This window comes from Electrona antarctica, assembly GCF_951216825.1.
Source record: "Electrona antarctica genome assembly, chromosome: 2".
Lineage (NCBI taxonomy): Eukaryota > Metazoa > Chordata > Actinopteri > Myctophiformes > Myctophidae > Electrona > Electrona antarctica.
This window is the reverse complement of record NC_136807.1, coordinates 3,119,833-3,138,299: the sequence shown is the minus strand read 5'-3', so window position 1 is coordinate 3,138,299 and position 18,467 is coordinate 3,119,833. Positions and strand designations below refer to the sequence as shown.

The 18,467-nt window shown below is 43.0% G+C and overlaps 1 protein-coding gene across 1 annotated transcript in view; it reads left to right on the top strand.

The window, feature by feature from the left end:
* LOC306940973 (vitamin D3 receptor A) overlaps positions 1 to 10,196 on the top strand; it is a 94,452-nt gene extending 84,256 nt beyond the window's left edge. Inside the window, exons 8-10 of the mRNA XM_079526277.1 lie at positions 5,493 to 5,644; positions 7,088 to 7,204; positions 9,920 to 10,196. Coding sequence (XP_079382403.1) covers positions 5,493 to 5,644; positions 7,088 to 7,204; positions 9,920 to 10,173 — 523 coding nt within the window. The 3' untranslated portion in view covers positions 10,174 to 10,196. The remainder of the gene's footprint in view (positions 1 to 5,492; positions 5,645 to 7,087; positions 7,205 to 9,919) is intronic.
* The last annotated feature ends 8,271 nt before the right edge of the window (positions 10,197 to 18,467 follow it).

Sequence of the window (18,467 nt, the reverse complement as noted above, 5' to 3'; positions counted from 1 at the left end):
TATTTGAAGCTTAGACAGATGTTTTTTTGTCTGTGCCCGACCATATTTCAGAGCAGTAATCCAGGTGAGATAGTACTAGTGCCTGTGTACTAGTACTACTACTAGTAGTACTAGTAGTACTAGTACTAGTACTACTAGTAGTAGTACTAGTACTAGTGCCTGTGTACTAGTACTACTAGTAGTAGTACTAGTACTAGTGCCTGTGTACTAGTACTACTACTAGTACTACTACTAGTAGTACTAGTAGTACTAGTACTAGTACTACTAGTAGTAGTACTAGTACTAGTGCCTGTGTACTAGTACTACTACTAGTACTAGTAGTACTAGTAGTACTAGTACTACTACTAGTAGTACTAGTACTACTACTAGTACTACTAGTACTAGTGCCTTTGTACTAGTACTACTACTAGTAGTACTAGTACTAGTGCCTGTGTCACTCACTAGCTAACACAGGCACTAATAATCATCTTCACAGAACCTTCTACTGTATATGACCTCAGTACTTTAGGTCCAACTTCTACTGTATATGACCTCAGTACTTTAGGTCCAACTTCTACTGTATATGACCTCAGTACTTTAGGTCCAACTTCTACTGTATATGACCTCAGTACTTTAGGTCCAACTTCTACTGTATATGACCTCAGTACTTTAGGTCCAACTTTTGGAGTTTTTCTTACAATAGCCACAATATTATGGTCGCTAAACTTCACAGAGACCGATACTGCTTTGAAGCAAAGATCAGTGTTATTAGTAAATATGTGGTCAATACAGGTTGCATACTTAGTTTAGACTATAGTCATTGGTTAGACATGACAAGATTCAGGGCATCGTGCGAAGATTCAGGGCATCGTTGCCCTTCACACTCCTATCCAACATCAGGTTCCAGATCTGGGCAAGGTCCAGCCCCATGCAGCAGTACCGACTCCATCTATGACATATGACTCCAGACCGGGGCAAGGCCCAGCCCCATGCAGCAGTACTGACTCCATCTATGACATATGACTCCAGACCGGGGCAAGGCCCAGCCCCGTTGACTAAAGAGAAATACTTTAGAAAAGTATGTATGTGAAAATACATCAGTGAAGGTCCTTCTGTGGCCTCCTGGAAGTCTATTTGGCACTGATCAGTGTGGTGGTTTGCTAGATTCGCTCCAGAAACACACGCACACACACACACACACACACACGCACGCACGCACACGCACGCACGCACGCACGCACGCACGCGGCCACGCACACACACACCCATGCACACATGCAAACCCTCTTATAGATGCAGTGCAAAAAACCTAAGAGACAGAAAAGAGGATATCCTTTTTCTCAAACAGAAGGTCCAATATGTGACAAACATTTGATTGATAGTACGTTACATTACGATACATTTTTATTTACTACAGTAATTTAATTTGTAGATACCGGCAGAATCAACTTTGTTGATTTTGTTTTGGCAATAAGTGCTCTACTTTTACTATAAAGAACATTTTAATTTGAATGAGAGAGAGAGAGAGAGAGAGAGAGAGAGAGAGAGAGAGAGAGAAGAGAGAGGGAGGGGGGGGGTACAGCTTTAGTGAACGTGCATGGTGCTGTCACCATGGTAGTGAACGTGCATGGTGCTGTCACCATGGTAGTGAACGTGCATGGTGCTGTCACCATGGTAGTGAACGTGCATGGTGCTGTCACCATGGTAGTGAACGTGCATGGTGCTGTCACCATGGTAGTGAACGTGCATGGTGCTGTCACCATGGTAGTGAACGTGCATGGTGCTGTCACCATGGTAGTGAACCGTGCATGGTGCTGTCACCATGGTAGTGAATGTGCATGGTGCTGTCACCATGGTAACCATGCATTCATTACACTGTCCTCTTCCAGCCTTTCCCAAATCACCTCACCTAAAACCTCCCGGCACACAAAGAAGTGTAACTTTGAAGGTAACAGATGGTGTGCGCGTGCGTGTGTATGTGCGTGCGTGCGTGCATGCGTATGTGCGTGCATGTGAGAGAGACAGATAGAAAGGGAGTAAGATGGGGGGAGGGGGGGGAGAGGAAGAGGGGGGTAGAGGGAGAGGAAGAGAAAGGGTTTGAACCACAATGTATTTGAAGGTCCTGTTAGTGGTGCGTTTCATCCCTCGTCCTTTAGGTGCCAGATGGGTGGGGTTTGACACAAACTTTAGGACAGTACAAAATGTTCCTCTAAATTTAGATAATTTTTCCAAAAGGAAAATACACAAAAACTCAATTTAATGTAATCTTCTGTAAATAGCCAACCCAAACTTGCCTTAAGAGTAATCCCATTACACATCGTCTGAATGTACTCTGTTATTTTCTGCTGGACATTGTCAGAACCCGGGGCTGACACGATGTGAACACAAGTCGTTGTATTGTGTTGCATGCAGTAGCAAAGGTCAGCGGATGATTTCTCATGTCGGCCACCACAGCTGTCTGGACCACGCCAGTGGTGGAAAAAGTATTTCAAGTTTTCAAAATGTAAAAAAATCTTTAGAAAATCACAGATTCGGCTATTTTCAAATGGCCGAAATGTATATACTGTAGGGCTGAGTGGTTAGAGTGTTTTGCAATACTAATAAAAATCTAAAAACTAACCAGTAACTAAAGTTTTCAAATAATTGTAGTGGAGTAAAAGTACAATATTTGGCCCTGAGATGTAGTGGAGTAGAAGTACTGTAAATGTGCTGAAAATTTGACGTACTCAAAGTAAAGTACAAATACCTGAAAATTGTACTTAAGTACAGTAAATGTACTTAGTTACTTTACACCACTGGTCCCCAAAAGTAGACCAATCACAGCTCTCTCCTTTGACTGAACGTTTGCCTTTCATCCCATGCCCAGAAGGGGAGCTAGGAGGAAAGTGGTTAAAGGTGCAATCCATCATTTATGTTTCTCTGAACGGCAGTCTGTATGGTCGTGTGTTGTGTGATATGATAACATCATCTTCCCAAACAGGCTTTACATCTTTTAGCTCAGCAGTAGACATTCTGACACTCGTTGAAGTTTGAGTACTGTAGTACTTTAATCTTTCTAAACATCCTTCCACACCCAGCTGGAGCATTTATTTTGTGCAGTTATAATTTGCATCAATTCAAGCTGTCTGTAGTCTCATGATGACTACATAAACCGACATCATTTTTCAAGGGATATCTTCCCACCATGAATACCACCTGTGTGAATGAATGAGGCATCTCCACATTCATAGTTTGATGTGAAATATTGGCAGCAACACATTTGTTCATTCGTCACACTTGCCTTTAACCCATTTAGATCTGAGGCTGATTCTAAAAAATAATCTTCTAAACAGTTAAAAAAAAAAAAAAAACCTATGTTTCTATATCAGTGGTTCTCAAACTATTTCATGTCAATTAAGGACCCCAAAGATTATATGTAATTGGCCGCCAACCCCCATCTGAAAATATGTTGTTCCAGAGACCCCCCAGAAGCAAAGATCTGAGTTAAAAACGCTTGCTCTGAAAGAATATATATTCAAAGATTTGGGCCACATTTTAACGATTTTTCAAAAATAGCAGATCTACAAGCTTGTAGCGCTATGAGCTTGTAGATCTGCTATTTTCAATAGCTAAAGTATAACATGCTTAAAACACCAAAATGGGTTCCCGTCCTGTGGTGAAATCATGTGTTTCAGCCGACATGTGCTTTATCAAGACACTGCAGGTCCAGATGTACAGGCACAGGATGTCCCTTACAGAAGTACAACTGTCGCTCTAACATGTTACATGCATTTCTTCACATCCTGTCTTCCGGCCACATAATGTGGTTTCTGGCTACCAATGCATTGGTGTGAAACTTGTCATGTCATGTTGTTGTTGTCCTACATAGTTCACGCTTGCTTAAAGAAGCAACATTTACTCTGAACACCCCCCCCCCCCCCCCCCTTCCGTTCTGGGAGAAATAATGTCGCTTGCTTACCTCGCTATGATTACGATAAAGTCGCTCGATAATCCCTCGCGTTCATATTTTAAACGAGGGTGCAGAAGGAGAGGCCAAACCAAAAAAAAAGAAGAAAAATCATTTTTCAATTTTTTTTTCAATCAATTTTTCTTTCGTTTGATATCAATGAAAATGTGCTAGGACGTGTGTACTGTACACGTCCTCGCAATCCATGGGTTGGATTAGCTATGACGTTTCCACACGTCCTATGAATGGGTTAATTGATCACAAATTCAACTGAATGAAAAGTTGCTTAATAGAGGAGAACTTTCATCACGACAGAAGGTTACTAACTCATAACAGGCTACACCAACAGTCTAACAGAGCTTATTTGACCTAAATGATGCTAATTATCTTAACCCAGTAAGACCTCGCCCTAAAGGGTGAGGTCGCGTGCACACATCCGCCTGGGTGACGGCGAGCACTGGCGCTTTGGCATGGAGGGGGTCAGGTCAACATATGGAATGAATTCTGTACTGGCCATAATATATGGAGCGTGTCTTGAGTGTACAGGGTTCGATGAGGTCAGATCAACATATGGAATGTCAGAACAGGTCAGCTCCATATATGGAGATCTAAGGGAGGCAGCGGGGCCAGTGGTTTTCATAGAAACCTGCAACATACGATCGCAAAACACTGTACTGTATGTGTCTGTATGTTGCAGGGAGCTGACCGCGGAGGACCAGATAGCCCTTAATGTACTGTATGTGTCTGTATGTTGCAGGGAGCTGACCGCGGAGGACCAGATAGCCCTTAATGTACTGTATGTGTCTGTATGTTGCAGAGAGCTGACCGCGGAGGACCAGATAGCCCTTAATGTACTGTATGTGTCTGTATGTTGCAGGGAGCTGACCGCGGAGGACCAGATAGCCCTTAATGTACTGTATGTGTCTGTATGTTGCAGGGAGCTGACCGCGGAGGACCAGATAGCCCTTAATGTACTGTATGTGTCTGTATGTTGCAGAGAGCTGACCGCGGAGGACCAGATAGCCCTTAATGTACTGTATGTGTCTGTATGTTGCAGGGAGCTGACCGCGGAGGACCAGATAGCCCTTAATGTACTGTATGTGTCTGTATGTTGCAGGGAGCTGACCGCGGAGGACCAGATAGCCCTTAATGTACTGTATGTGTCTGTATGTTGCAGAGAGCTGACCGCGGAGGACCAGATAGCCCTTAATGTACTGTATGTGTCTGTATGTTGCAGAGAGCTGACCGCGGAGGACCAGATAGCCCTTAATGTACTGTATGTGTCTGTATGTTGCAGGGAGCTGACCGCGGAGGACCAGATAGCCCTGTTGAAGTCCAGACGTAATGTACTGTATGTGTCTGTATGTTGCAGGGAGCTGACCGCGGAGGACCAGATAGCCCTTAATGTACTGTATGTGTCTGTATGTTGCAGGGAGCTGACCGCGGAGGACCAGATAGCCCTTAATGTACTGTATGTGTCTGTATGTTGCAGGGAGCTGACCGCCGAGGACCAGATAGCCCTGTTGAAGTCCAGACGTAATGTACTGTATGTGTCTGTATGTTGCAGGGAGCTGACCGCCGAGGACCAGATAGCCCTGTTGAAGTCCAGCGCCATTGAGATCATCATGCTACGATCTAACCAGTCCTTCAGCCTGGAGGACATGTCCTGGAGCTGCGGGGGCCCCGACTTTAAATACTGCATCAACGACGTCACTAAGGGTGGGTGTCATCATGTCAACTTCACACTTTAGACAGTGGTGGAAATTGTACTGAAAATGTTTTACTTTAAAGGTATCAATACTGCAATGTGTATTACATTTACTCGAGTAAAAGTACAAATGTATTTGCATCAAAATATACTTAAAGGACAACTTTAGTTTGTTTCAACCAAAGTTCATGTTTTAGGTTGTTATTAGAGAAACTAAAAGTTGAGTGTTAGTTTTCTTTCATTTGCTGTTTCTTTCGTTTTAGGGATTTTAGCAGTTTTTGACAGGGAATGCCCCCGCCCCCTGTCAAAAAGAGCTAAAATCCCTAAAATGAAAGAAAGTAGCAAATGAAAGAAAACTAACACTCAACTCATCTTTTACTTTCTCTAATAACAACCTAAAACATGAACCTTGGTTGAAAAAAACTAAAGTTGTCCTTTAAAGTATCAAAGGTAGGAGTACTTATCACGCAGAATGTCCCATATTTCACAGGTTTTCAGATCTTTTGAAAATGGCAGATCTACAAGCTCACAGTGCATCGCATCAAAACATAAATACCTATTAACGTCTAATACCTAAACAATAGAATATCTAAAGCCTAATTTGAAATAAGATTTAAAAAGTCTCAATGGCCACATGTTTGAGACATGTAACCATTGTTAGTTGTGTTTTAAAAGTACACGAGGTGGGGCTTTCCCGTGTGACTGGGAGGCATTTCCACCGATCTACTACACTGCAGTTATTTGACATGCCGAATGACTAGTTTTCAGATGAAGATTTATAGAAGGATGTCATTCGTAGAGATTTGCAGTGAACCATAAATAATATGCACCAAATATTTTACCTTCTTCCCAGTCATATTATTTTCATACTTTATTGAGACAGATGATGATACTTGGATACAATTTAGAATGTACCAATACCACGTACAAAGTTATTTTCAGCCAGTTCTAACACGGGGGCTCCACTGCCCGCGTTGCGTTGCGTTGCGTGACTGCATTAAAATTGCCCCGGTTCGTTTTTTGACGCACACACGCGTGACGCGCCCGGTGGAGCCCCGGCGTAACCGAAACAGATATTCTCTCTGTTTTCTCTCTGTACATATCTCTGGAGGGGGAATTTACACATTTACGTAACGACCCACCCCAGCAGCATATGCTCTCTTCAGATGTCAGAGGCTAGATGACATGAATAAAGGCTACTGTGTGTGTGCATACTGTACATAAATGATGTATAGGATCTATGGCCCTGAGCCCAAAACCATTGAGAACAACTCCTATGATGTATGATGTATTAAGACCTTGTAGACCTATAGTCTGCAGTGGATTGTAGATAGTAGCTATAGGGAAAGTCATACAATATGTAATACTGTTATAGAACAAGTTCTGAAGGACTCACAGTATCACGGGAATCATGTGTACGCAAATATGCATAACGAGTGCTTTGTCTACTATAGCGGGACACACTCTGGATCTGTTGGAGCCCCTGGTGAAGTTCCAGGTTGGACTGAAGAAGCTGAACCTGCATGAGGAGGAACATGTGCTGCTCATGGCCGTCTGCCTGCTGTCCCCAGGTAACATACTGTACCGTACTGTAACATAGGAGGAACATGTGCTGCTCATGGCCGTCTGCCTGCTGTCCCCAGGTAACATACTGTACTGTAACATAGGAGGAACATGTGCTGCTCATGGCCGTCTGCCTGCTGTCCCCAGGTAACATAACGTACTGTAACATAGGAGGAACATGTGCTGCTCATGGCCGTCTGCCTGCTGTCCCCAGGTAACATAACGTACTGTAACATAGGAGGAACATGTGCTGCTCATGGCCGTCTGCCTGCTGTCCCCAGGTAACATACCATACTGTAACATAGGAGGAACATGTGCTGCTCATGGCCGTCTGCCTGCTGTCCCCAGGTAACATACCATACTGTAACATAGGAGGAACATGTGCTGCTCATGGCCGTCTGCCTGCTGTCCCCAGGTAACATACCGTCCTGTAACCTAGGAGGAACATGTGCTGCTCATGGCCGTCTGCCTGCTGTCCCCAGGTAACATAACGTACACCCTGCCCCGTGCTTCACTGATACTCCTTCCTAAGATGGTGTAAATAGACCATCTATTCGAGTTCACAGCAGTGCACATATAGCGAGATATTTTTTTGGTTGCAAACTTGCAACCAAGACTGTGACCCCACACGATGTACAGACTGCCATCGCGGGGGTGGCAACTGTTGAGGACAGCTGAAAAACTATTTTCTTTGTCCTTTTTTATTTTTCTGTCTAAAATAATCTGAAGCTATATTATTATTCATGTCATGTTAGAGCAGGTCTGAAATAAATGTCAGAGCTGATATCGACATATAAATATGAAATAAATGCTTAAACATGTAACTATGTCTAATGTTATAACCATTGGGTTAACCAATGCTAACTACACATACAGCTTCCCTGCTAAAGTATGCAAATTCCGCAAAAATCCGCCTTTTTGTACACAATCGTTTTGGAAGATAATACTAGTCTTTTACTAACTGGCTAACAGAAATAGCAGAGAAAGAAGTATTAACAATGATATTTTGTAAAAAGTGTGTTTATTTTGGTCCGCCTAAAGCTAATTCATGCTAATGTTCCAGCTGGGGGCACTGGTGATCACAACAATGGAAAATGCGGAAATGGCTTCCTATTTCCAATAGCAGAAGAAGAAGACTCAAATGAATTTAATGTAAACATTGTAACATTATGTCACCATAACGTGGTTATTATTAGTTGCTTTGGAATGTACCTGCCATGAAAATTAAGGTCATAATAACGCAGATCGCATCGATATGTAATATAGCGCGATAATGTACTTGTTTTAGCTACAGGATTGATATCAATATATTAGCTAAATGTAGCTAACGGCTATCGTTGCGGGGTTGCCAGTTTCTGCGAGAGAAATAAGCAACCCGGTATATGAAAACAAGCCCAAAATAAGCGAAAATAGCCGATCTACAAGCATTTAACAACACAAATCTTGTCCCTGGCATAAATTATTTTCAGATGGGGTTCTGCAGACAAATAATAATAATAACAGGCTAATGAAACAGAGGAATTAAGAGAAGAGCCAAGAGGGCACAATTTGTGCTGGGAGAGTTTGAGAGCAAACTTTCCTGTTGTCTGTTGGTTTAACTGTTCATTCATATAGCTCTTTTATTTGTACTCATCTGGAACATTTACATAGGCCTAATTTATCTGCCACTGTTATTTTCCCTTTTTTCATACTACAAAATTCCAAATAAATACAGTAGCCTATTTAAAAAAGGAGAGATAACAGGCAAACGATCAAGATAACAACATTCTCTAATTGTGTAGACTTATTGTAAATTAAGTAATGCAGATGTTTAACAATTATGTATATCTTGAGAGTGTAAAATGAAACAAAATGGAGCTTTAAGGTTTCTTTTTACACTCAATAGTTAAAGATCTAATAAGGGTCCACTTGGTTACCAACTCTCCATAATCAACTACACTTTAAAAACAAGCCCAAATAATCAACTACACTTTATTTTTGTCAAATACATTTTTATGAACAGGTTATACATTATTATAAAATTGGTACAGTAGGCCTATGCATTATTTTTCTTTAGAAACAAGGCCAACTCATTATAATAAGCAGACATGGCAACACTGCTGGTTGACTAATGGAGGAATGAAGGGAAAACAGTGCCCCCTAAAGTCACAGATCACTGAACTAAAGCTTAGAAGTCCATTTTCTCTGCTTGGTCTTTTTTCCACTACTCCTGCAAGACATTTTTCTATAAGCCATATCTCCAAAACTGGTGGGTCAAACTGAACAACCAATATGTCAATTTGAAGCTATGATTCCCTGCTTTCATATGACATGAAAAAACGAAAATTCAAAAAAATCCAATGGCAGTCTCTCGATCAAATCTAGTCACAAGTATAGATCAGGCTTATGAGGCCGTCTCTGGTGGGGGCGGGGCTGTATCTAATCGATTGGCAGGTGACACATTCTGTGTCAGACGCTGCGTTTAATTTCAAAAGTTTTTTTTAAAATTTATTTGTATTTTTTTGTTTGCTTATAAGGTAAATGTTTTCAAACTGATTGGAAAATGTGGCACTTTTTGATGAAATATCAGTCCAAAGTAATTAGTATTGTGTGCCGTCAGAACAACGACCGGACACCAAAATTATTGCTCAGGCTGTAGTCGTTTGTCGCTCTGGTTAACGACTGTCTGCTAAATACTTAAAATTGTAAATTGAGCCTTTGAATATTGCCCCTCCCCTCCCCAGACCGCCCGGGGGTCCAGGACCACGCGCGAGTGGAACAGCTTCAGGACCACCTGTCCGAGGTTCTGCAGGCCTACATCCGGGTCAACCACCCCGGCGGGCGCCTCCTCTACGCCAAGATGATCCAGAAGCTGGCGGACCTGCGCAGCCTGAACGAGGAGCACTCCAAGCAGTACCGCTCGCTGTCCTTCCAGCCCGAGCACAGCATGCAGCTCACCCCGCTGGTGCTGGAGGTGTTCGGGAGCGAGGTGTCGTAGCAAAGACAGGGCCGCCACCCCCTCCTCCCCGCCTCCTCCACCTCCACCTCCTCCCCCCAACCGCCACCACCCCCCGCCGCCACTGACCGACCCTCACCTTCCTATATCCCCCCTAAAACCCCTTGATATTCCCCCGAACCCCCCCCCCCCTCCCCAAACACGTGTTGGAAGTAAGGATAGATAGATGGTAGCCTAATTCACCTGCCCCTCCTCGTCCCGCGGGAGATTTGAGCGACACAATCGGGGGCCGACCGACGTTCTGGATGTAGTGGAATACGGGAGGCAGCGTTTGGACCGTCTGGGTTTCCAGGATGTGAACCGGACGTCCGTATTTGGGAGACAAAGAGGTACACCTTCTCCTCTGTGTATCCCAGTCCACCACTCTGGACGGGACCCCCCCAGTCTGGACGGGACCCCCCCACTCTGGACGGGACCCCCCCACTCTGGACGGGACCCCCCCAGTCTGGACGGGACCCCCCCACTCTGGACGGGACCCCTCCAGTCTGGACGGGACCCCCCCACTCTGGACGGGACCCCCCCACTCTGGACGGGACCCCCCCACTCTGGACGGGACCCCCCCGTCCAGCGCTCTAGACGGGACCCCCCCCCACTCTCCAACCCAGACCCTCTGTTTACTTTGGGGTGGAGGAGATGGACGGGACCCCCCCCCACTCTCCAACCCAGACCCTCTGTTTGCTTTGGGGTGGAGGAGATGGACGGGACCCCCCCCCCACTCTCCAACCCAGACCCTCTGTTTACTTTGGGGTGGAGGAGATGGACGGGACCCCCCCCCACTCTCCAACCCAGACCCTCTGTTTGCTTTGGGGTGGAGGAGATGGATGGGACCCCCCCCCACTCTCCAACCCAGACCCTCTGTGTGCTTTGGGGTGGAGGGGGTGCAGATGAATGGGACCACTCCACAGAGGCCACATGAAGTTAACGTTAAAATCCAAACGCCAGCGGGAAGCGTACTAAAGATACGTGTGAATTAATTAACACAAATGATTTGTATCTATGGAGTGTAGCTAAACTTTAAAAAAAAATCAGAAATAAATAAATGGTGGGTTAAGGGTTAATAATAACAGGAGGATGGATGGATGGATGGATGGGTGGATGGATGGGTGGATGGAGGTACAGAGGTGGAGGGGGCCACTGTGTTTGGAGTTCCCTGTTCATACGACAAAGGGGAATTTGCCAAACAAGAATGTATGTATACTTCTATATAAATAAATACAAATCATTACATATAAGCTAATACCTATATTTAAGAGTGTGTAAAGATGGCTGTTTCTATGGAAACAAAATAGCAACGAGTCCCCACTGTATCATGGAGAGGTTTTGAAGGCCCTGCTTGTATGTTGCAGCTGTGTGTACGTCAGTGTGTGTGTGTGTGTACGTCAGTGTGTGTGTGTGTGTGCGTCACCTAATCAGGTGTACGTACTTCACTCACACACACACACACACACACACACAATCGCACCTGTGAGCGCACATGCAAGCGATGAGACGTACCCGAGGGCGCTCTGTATTTTTTAATGTTTTGTACAGTATATTAAAATAAGAATGTTAACGGGACCACAGGGGGACGCATGGCACGCACACACACACACACACACACACACACACACACACACACACACACACACACACACACACGCACACACACTTGGATTTGGTGTGTGTGGTTTAGGTTTGCTGCTACGACAGTTTAGGCTTGGTGGCTTGTGTGTGACAGACAGAACGCCAGCCATCTACTGCTGCCTCAGGGAAACGTTTGTCTGCTAATGTCGTGTTGTTGATGGCGTGAGATTGTGTGTGTGTGTGTGTGTGTGTGTGTGTGTGTGTGTGTGTGTGTGCGTGTGTGTGCGTGCGTGCGTGCGTTGGGGGGGGGGGGGGTGGGGTGAGTGACCTTACAATCATGACACAGAGATTGTTTTATTGAAGCTATAGTCATTGTGATTACAAAAATCATGGTTAATAAGCTAAGTAATCGACACAAGCTAATTAAAATGTTTTTTAATTCAAACACAAAATGTTAACACTGAACTCAGTAATGGCGACACCCTTCTCTTTCAAAAGCATTGCTATAAAGTTATTAAATTGTATAATAATGAAAGGACAGATAATCTGTGTAGAAAGTAATCTGGACTTTTGTGAGCAAAGTGTGCATGCGCGGGTGAATCGTTCACATGCGCGGGTGAATCGTTCATCATGCGCGGGTGAATCGTTCAAAAAAGATAAGCTGGAGACGTTTGGAATGAAAACCTTATGATGCCCTGAACGACAGACAACCATGTCAACCATAACGTCTTTAGTGACCAAGTACACGCTCACAATGCGTAAAGACGCTTAGTTATCTTTCACTATTTGACGTACAACAAAGTATATAGGGATTAAGTGGTTAAATCATAACTCCATAGAAGATTGTTTTGTACATATTCATATATTATAAAAGCGCAGCCTCATTCATGTTGCCCAGTTTGTTAGACTTGGACACCAGTCAGGTGTAGCTAAGCAAGGTTTAATTATATTGCTTCAATATCATCATCATATTAACATCATAACACATTCTGATATATGTCACCTGTGGGCCCACATCGCCCCCCTGTGGTCCCAGTTTGTAAATACCACTTGCTAAGTCTGTACATACTAAACGATAAAGTAGGCAAAATACTAAGATAATTGAATTGTTGCTCTGGAGTTCCAGTACTTTATGCAAAATAGGAAATGGATTGATGTTTTTTTTTTTTTTTTCTGCTGAGGTGCCCAGACAAGTGGAATGGACAGTCCTGTTCAAACATTGCTGAGTGCAAATAATTAAGATGGCCGCTGTACTCGCAAGTCCATCCAGTGAGATGTGTGCTGGTTGCATGAGACTCAGAACGCTGAGCCACACATTAGCATGGCAAAGGCATCATTTCACTGAACATTCCAGTCGTGGTTCTGTTGACCACACACACACACACACACACACACACCAGTTCAAAAACCCCTGGCAGACGTTATGAATGTTTACGACAAAATTACAGCCGACACACTGCTGTCTGTCCATTCCAGTTCTATGGACGTACCTCTCTCTCTCTTCTCTCCTCTCTCGGGTCAAGTGATAAGCTTTGCCAACAATATATCTATATTTTCATTTTGGTGGAATTGTTTTCCCTCTGGACTGTTTTTTTGTTTTTTTTCTCGATTGGAGATTGTTCTTGTTGTTGTTGCGCTAGGGATGTTTAAATGGAGGACACGTAAACAATGTGGACTCACATGGGTCCCTGTCCAATGTCCCTTTGGCCTTCCTAACCGTGTCCCTTTCATCGCATGCAAGGACGCTCTCTGGCGCCATGGAGATTTTCAATGCATCGGCTTGCGAAACAGCTGGTCGGTGTGACGATGGTGTGTTCTTTTCTCGGACGGACATTAACGCTGTCGTTATACGAGTGGGAAAACGAGGACACGTGTCCGACGACCGCATCCATTTCACACCGCAAGGCTGAGCCGAAAGGGACACGGTGACGTGAATCATCTGGTTCACGATGGAAAGGCCCATTCAAGCTCTGTACAAAATGAATCATCTGGTTCACGATGGAAAGGCCCATTCAAGCTCTGTACAAAAGCTACTGCTGGACGCAGGACCACGACGTCAAACACGATCAGGTGTTCAAAGCTCATTCTCAAAATAACACTGCCTCGACTCTTAACTGACTGAAACTGGCCAACGACCGACATTCAACAAACTGTCCCTGCAGGAACAGTGTTGCGTACGGGCCCTTTGCATTTCACAAGCCAACCATCCTAACAGCCTCTTCTGCAATAGCCAAATACATTTAGGATTATTTCTTTTCATAGCTTTAACTCAGCAGCCGATAACGGCCTCCGCGTTCTCCACGACCCTGACGCACCAAGGGCTGATGGGACGTTCTCGACGACCCTGACGCACCAAGGGCTGATGGGACGTTTGCAGCTTGTCAGAATTTGGACGGAATCCCCTAGAGACAGTAGAATGTGTATAGAAAATAATAAGAGATACAAAGTATTTTTAAAGTTGTCACAGGCAGAGAGAGTGCATCATCTGACAGACTGTCTCCTCCCAAACCCAAAGTGGGACATCCTTTCACAATTGACTGTGTTGTCTCTCTCATCACAGCTCTTAAAAAAAAGAAAGAAAAATAATCACTGTGTTTGTACAGAAATAGGACTCGTGTTGAAGGACATAACAAGTGGACTTTTTTTCTTCATACAACGTCAACATCTACATGAAAATATGTATATAAAAACAAAAACGAAAAAAAGGAATGCAGGATGGGGCGAGTTAGGTGAGAGGTGGCACCTGCTTGAGGGTTCTATAGGGGTCAGCAATTTGGGTTCCTTTAGCTCTGTTCTCTTGTAAAATAGAGCTTGGCCTTTCTTTCCCAACTGATGGATAATATGTGGATCGCATGCTGTTTAGTCACCAAGACAGAACCTATGAAACTGTCTACTCAAATGGACCTAAAATGGCTGCCATCTGTGTGTAAGGTAAGGTTTATATTCCACCCATTTTACTTAGTTAAAAGGAGCCAATAGCCGGTCTAAGCTAAGAGACACTGACAGCCCTGTGCAGGCCCTAAATGGCTGCTATCTCTCACCTCACGACCCCCCATCCACTCAACCCAGGTCAGAAATCTCCACCTCAGAGCCTTACTTAACTACAGCCAATTCTCAGCTGGAAAATGCATAACATACCTCAGTGATTCACAAGACAAACGATTCACAATAAACTACAAGGGAACCAAACATATGTTCAACACCACAATCACACGCATACACAAATTACTGAGTGTTCTTTTAACCTCAGACACACACACACACACACACACACACACACACACACACACACACTCAACTAAGCTGTCTCCTCACCAACCTCTGCAGTGTTTTGATACTACAGTAAACTCGTTGCCAGTTGTTGTGATGTCAGATTGTTCTGGTAGGCTCGTGTTGGCCAGTAGACCAGTCAGTATATTTAAGCGGATCCCAATGTTTTCTCCATGTAAACCATCGCTCTGTGCGTCCTCCTTCAGCCTAATTTATCCTTCTATGCAAAAGTGTTGTGCAAATAAAAAAACAAACAAAAAAGGACGAAGGAAATAAAGTGTCGCAGCGACTCGCGTGGACACGTTTCCATCGTCCCCTAGTTGACTCGTGTGGACACGTTTCCATCGTCCCCTAGTTGACTCGCGTGGACACGTTTCCATCGTCCCCTTTTGCACAACCCTTTTTCATCAAAACATAAATTGGGCTTTACTTCCGCCTCATTCTCTGTTTTATTGTACAAACTGAGAACGTGTCACATTGCTTTGGCAATACATTTAACCAAAACATACTACCTCTCCCTTCCGCACATATATATATATATATATATATATTAAATATATATATTTTTTTGGTCTCTGCATGATTGTGATTGTTATAAAGCATCTGATATTTTTTAACACTAATTTTAGAAGTTTATTTTGTATATTCCTTTTGTCATTTTTCTCATTTTGTTTCAATGCTGGAAGATTGTGTTTCCCGTCAATGCATCTTACAATAAGCCTGCAGATCAAAGGGCCATTGATTTGTCAGTTTTTCAGGACCTACCTTACTTACCTTACCTACCTAACCTTACCAACATTTCTTACCTTACTTTTCCTTAATTACCTTATTTACCTATCCACCATACTTATACCGTACCTACTTGTACAAACAAGTTTATTTCAAAACGTCAGAGTGAAACTGGAGTTTAAGCATCAAAACCCTATCTTTGGAAGAAACTGAACAGTAAAACCAGCTTTTAGATCTTGCTCCAACAAAGCGTTATTATGATCTAATCTAATCTAACTCAGTACCAGTTCTAATTTACAGTTTGTTACAAAAGTCTGAACTTAATCTATGGTTTGTCTCAAGACCACGTAGCTTGCATCGATGATAATGACTACTTGAGTCAAGCAACACTTGTTGTTGCGTCAAAGTATAAATTAGCCTTTTTATGTAGATCTTATGTCATGCTAAACCAGTGTAGAATTTAGGCTCTGGAAAACAAATGGTCCTATCTGATTCATTCAGTGATTCCCAATACATGGTTGAACCCTGACATCAAGCCCTATCCATTCTCTAGATTATAAATTGCCGGCTCGTAGTAACGCAATGACAAATGAAGGGACTTAAACCCATGCAGTTGCTTTCATGCTTTAACATTGTGACACTTGTAAATAGTGATGACCCGGTCATCGATTGGTACCCTCCGATAATGGAAGTTTGTACAGTTTGACAGCTGGTCGAACCTTACAAGTCTCAAGCTTCATTAAGTTGGTGTCAACTTGTGGACGAGTCCAGAAGGCTGTGTAGATGTCTGCATCGCACTTTGGATTTCCCCCACTTTTGACCTCTCTCAATGTCAGCGTGACCCTCAGCAGGCATGCGTTGTAGGTTTTCCATTCTGTTTTTAGAACGGTCTGTTAAGGGTTGTAACATTGGGATCCTGTGCTAGATGTGTTATATACATGTGTTTATTTTCTGTGCTAAAAGCAGCCGTAACTTATGCTTATGGACATACGACCGTATCGCTCAATGAAAATGACACGTTTTCAAGTGAAAAAACTGTTGTACAAGAAGAGCATGAATGCTGCTTTTGTGCTCGGCCTACATACAGAAATGGAATTCTCTGACAATTCTACTGGAACTTGATACTTGTTCTAATTGTATGGCTCTACTGCCATATTCTTTCTGCTTTAAACATCAAGGCCTACAAACATGCTGTGAATGACACCCCAAGCCTATATCCATCACTTTGGCATATCTACAAAGCTTATATTAACACATTTCAGCAAGCCACTTCCGGGGAAGAGTTTGTACATGGTGCAGTGTGCACACCATGTACAAACTCTTCCCCTTGCTTTAGATGGATGCTTTGAGACAAACATCTGACACTTGATCATGAATCAGTTTAAATGTTATTGATGAAGAATGGTTGACTATTGACCATTTGCAGACTGGAGTTATGAATGGAGGTTATTCCTAGTTGTTGAATGTAATTTTGACTTCAACCAAAATGACATGTTGATAGAGGTTTACTTTATGTAGTTACCTTGCCAAGATGGAACTCAAAATATTGGGGAGATTACTTTAATAGTTGCCATGTTGATTATAAATTGATATTCCAGAATTGTCTCCTTCAAGGAGGAGACATATCTTGGAATATACATTTTTAATCAACGGTATTGTGTAACTATACAAACTACAAACCTGTATCAAAGTGAAACTTTGCTTTAAGGCAACGATGCATTGACAACCTTTCACACAGTGGATGACACTATTGGCCTCGTCTGGGATAGCTGTTGGGAAATGGGAAAGTATTTTTCAAGCTGTATCGGTTCTGATAAAACTGTTTTAGCTGTTGGTCAACGTGTCATGATGGCCTTTGCGGGATAAACACTTTCAACTCAGACATTTACGTTAGCAAATTTCAGATTTTGGAAATAGTAAACAGGTAAACGGGTATTACCAATTATATTAATTAAAGGTATTGTTATCGATTTTGAGGGGTTATTTTTTAACGAAAAGTTATTTTTTTGATAAAAGTTAAATCTCTATATTATTCTGAGTTTTAGGGGGGTAACAGTGATCTCTCTGTAACACAACAGAAGAAACATCTTCAGATGCGTTGCTATTTCATCCAATCAGGATCGAGTACCCATTTATCGGCATCAATTGTATAGGGTTCCACTTTAGAATTTGTGTCATCTCATTTCTTTGTGTCTATCACTTCCAAGTCCACATTATGTATCCTGTATTCTGCATGTGTTCTCTCTCCTGATTGGATAGAATTGGTATCCTGACACGAATATACATTTTCAGTGGGGCTTCAGAAGGGCTGGAGAGACACACCCCTGTTACTAAACAAATACTCAATAGCAATGATTGCTATCAGAATATATATAGCTGCTTAACACTATAAAAAAACACATCACTGCACCTTTAAAGTTGTGTTCCATTCTGGTCAAACAGAGTCAGCGGTGCTGCTATTGTGCATGTTGGCTCACTGGAAAGACTCTACTACACTAAATGGAACTGAACCCTAATTCATTTTGTTACCGTAATTTAACCTGGGTGTACCTGCTATTTCATGTTATTTCATGTTAATATGACTGCTGTGAAAAAAAGGTCTATTGAATTGAATTCTGACAAAGATTTGAGGTCTTTGGTGATTTATATTCTCAATATTGTCAAAATAATAGTATCCTGGGGAAATTGTATGTATCCCATATGGTGTATTGAAC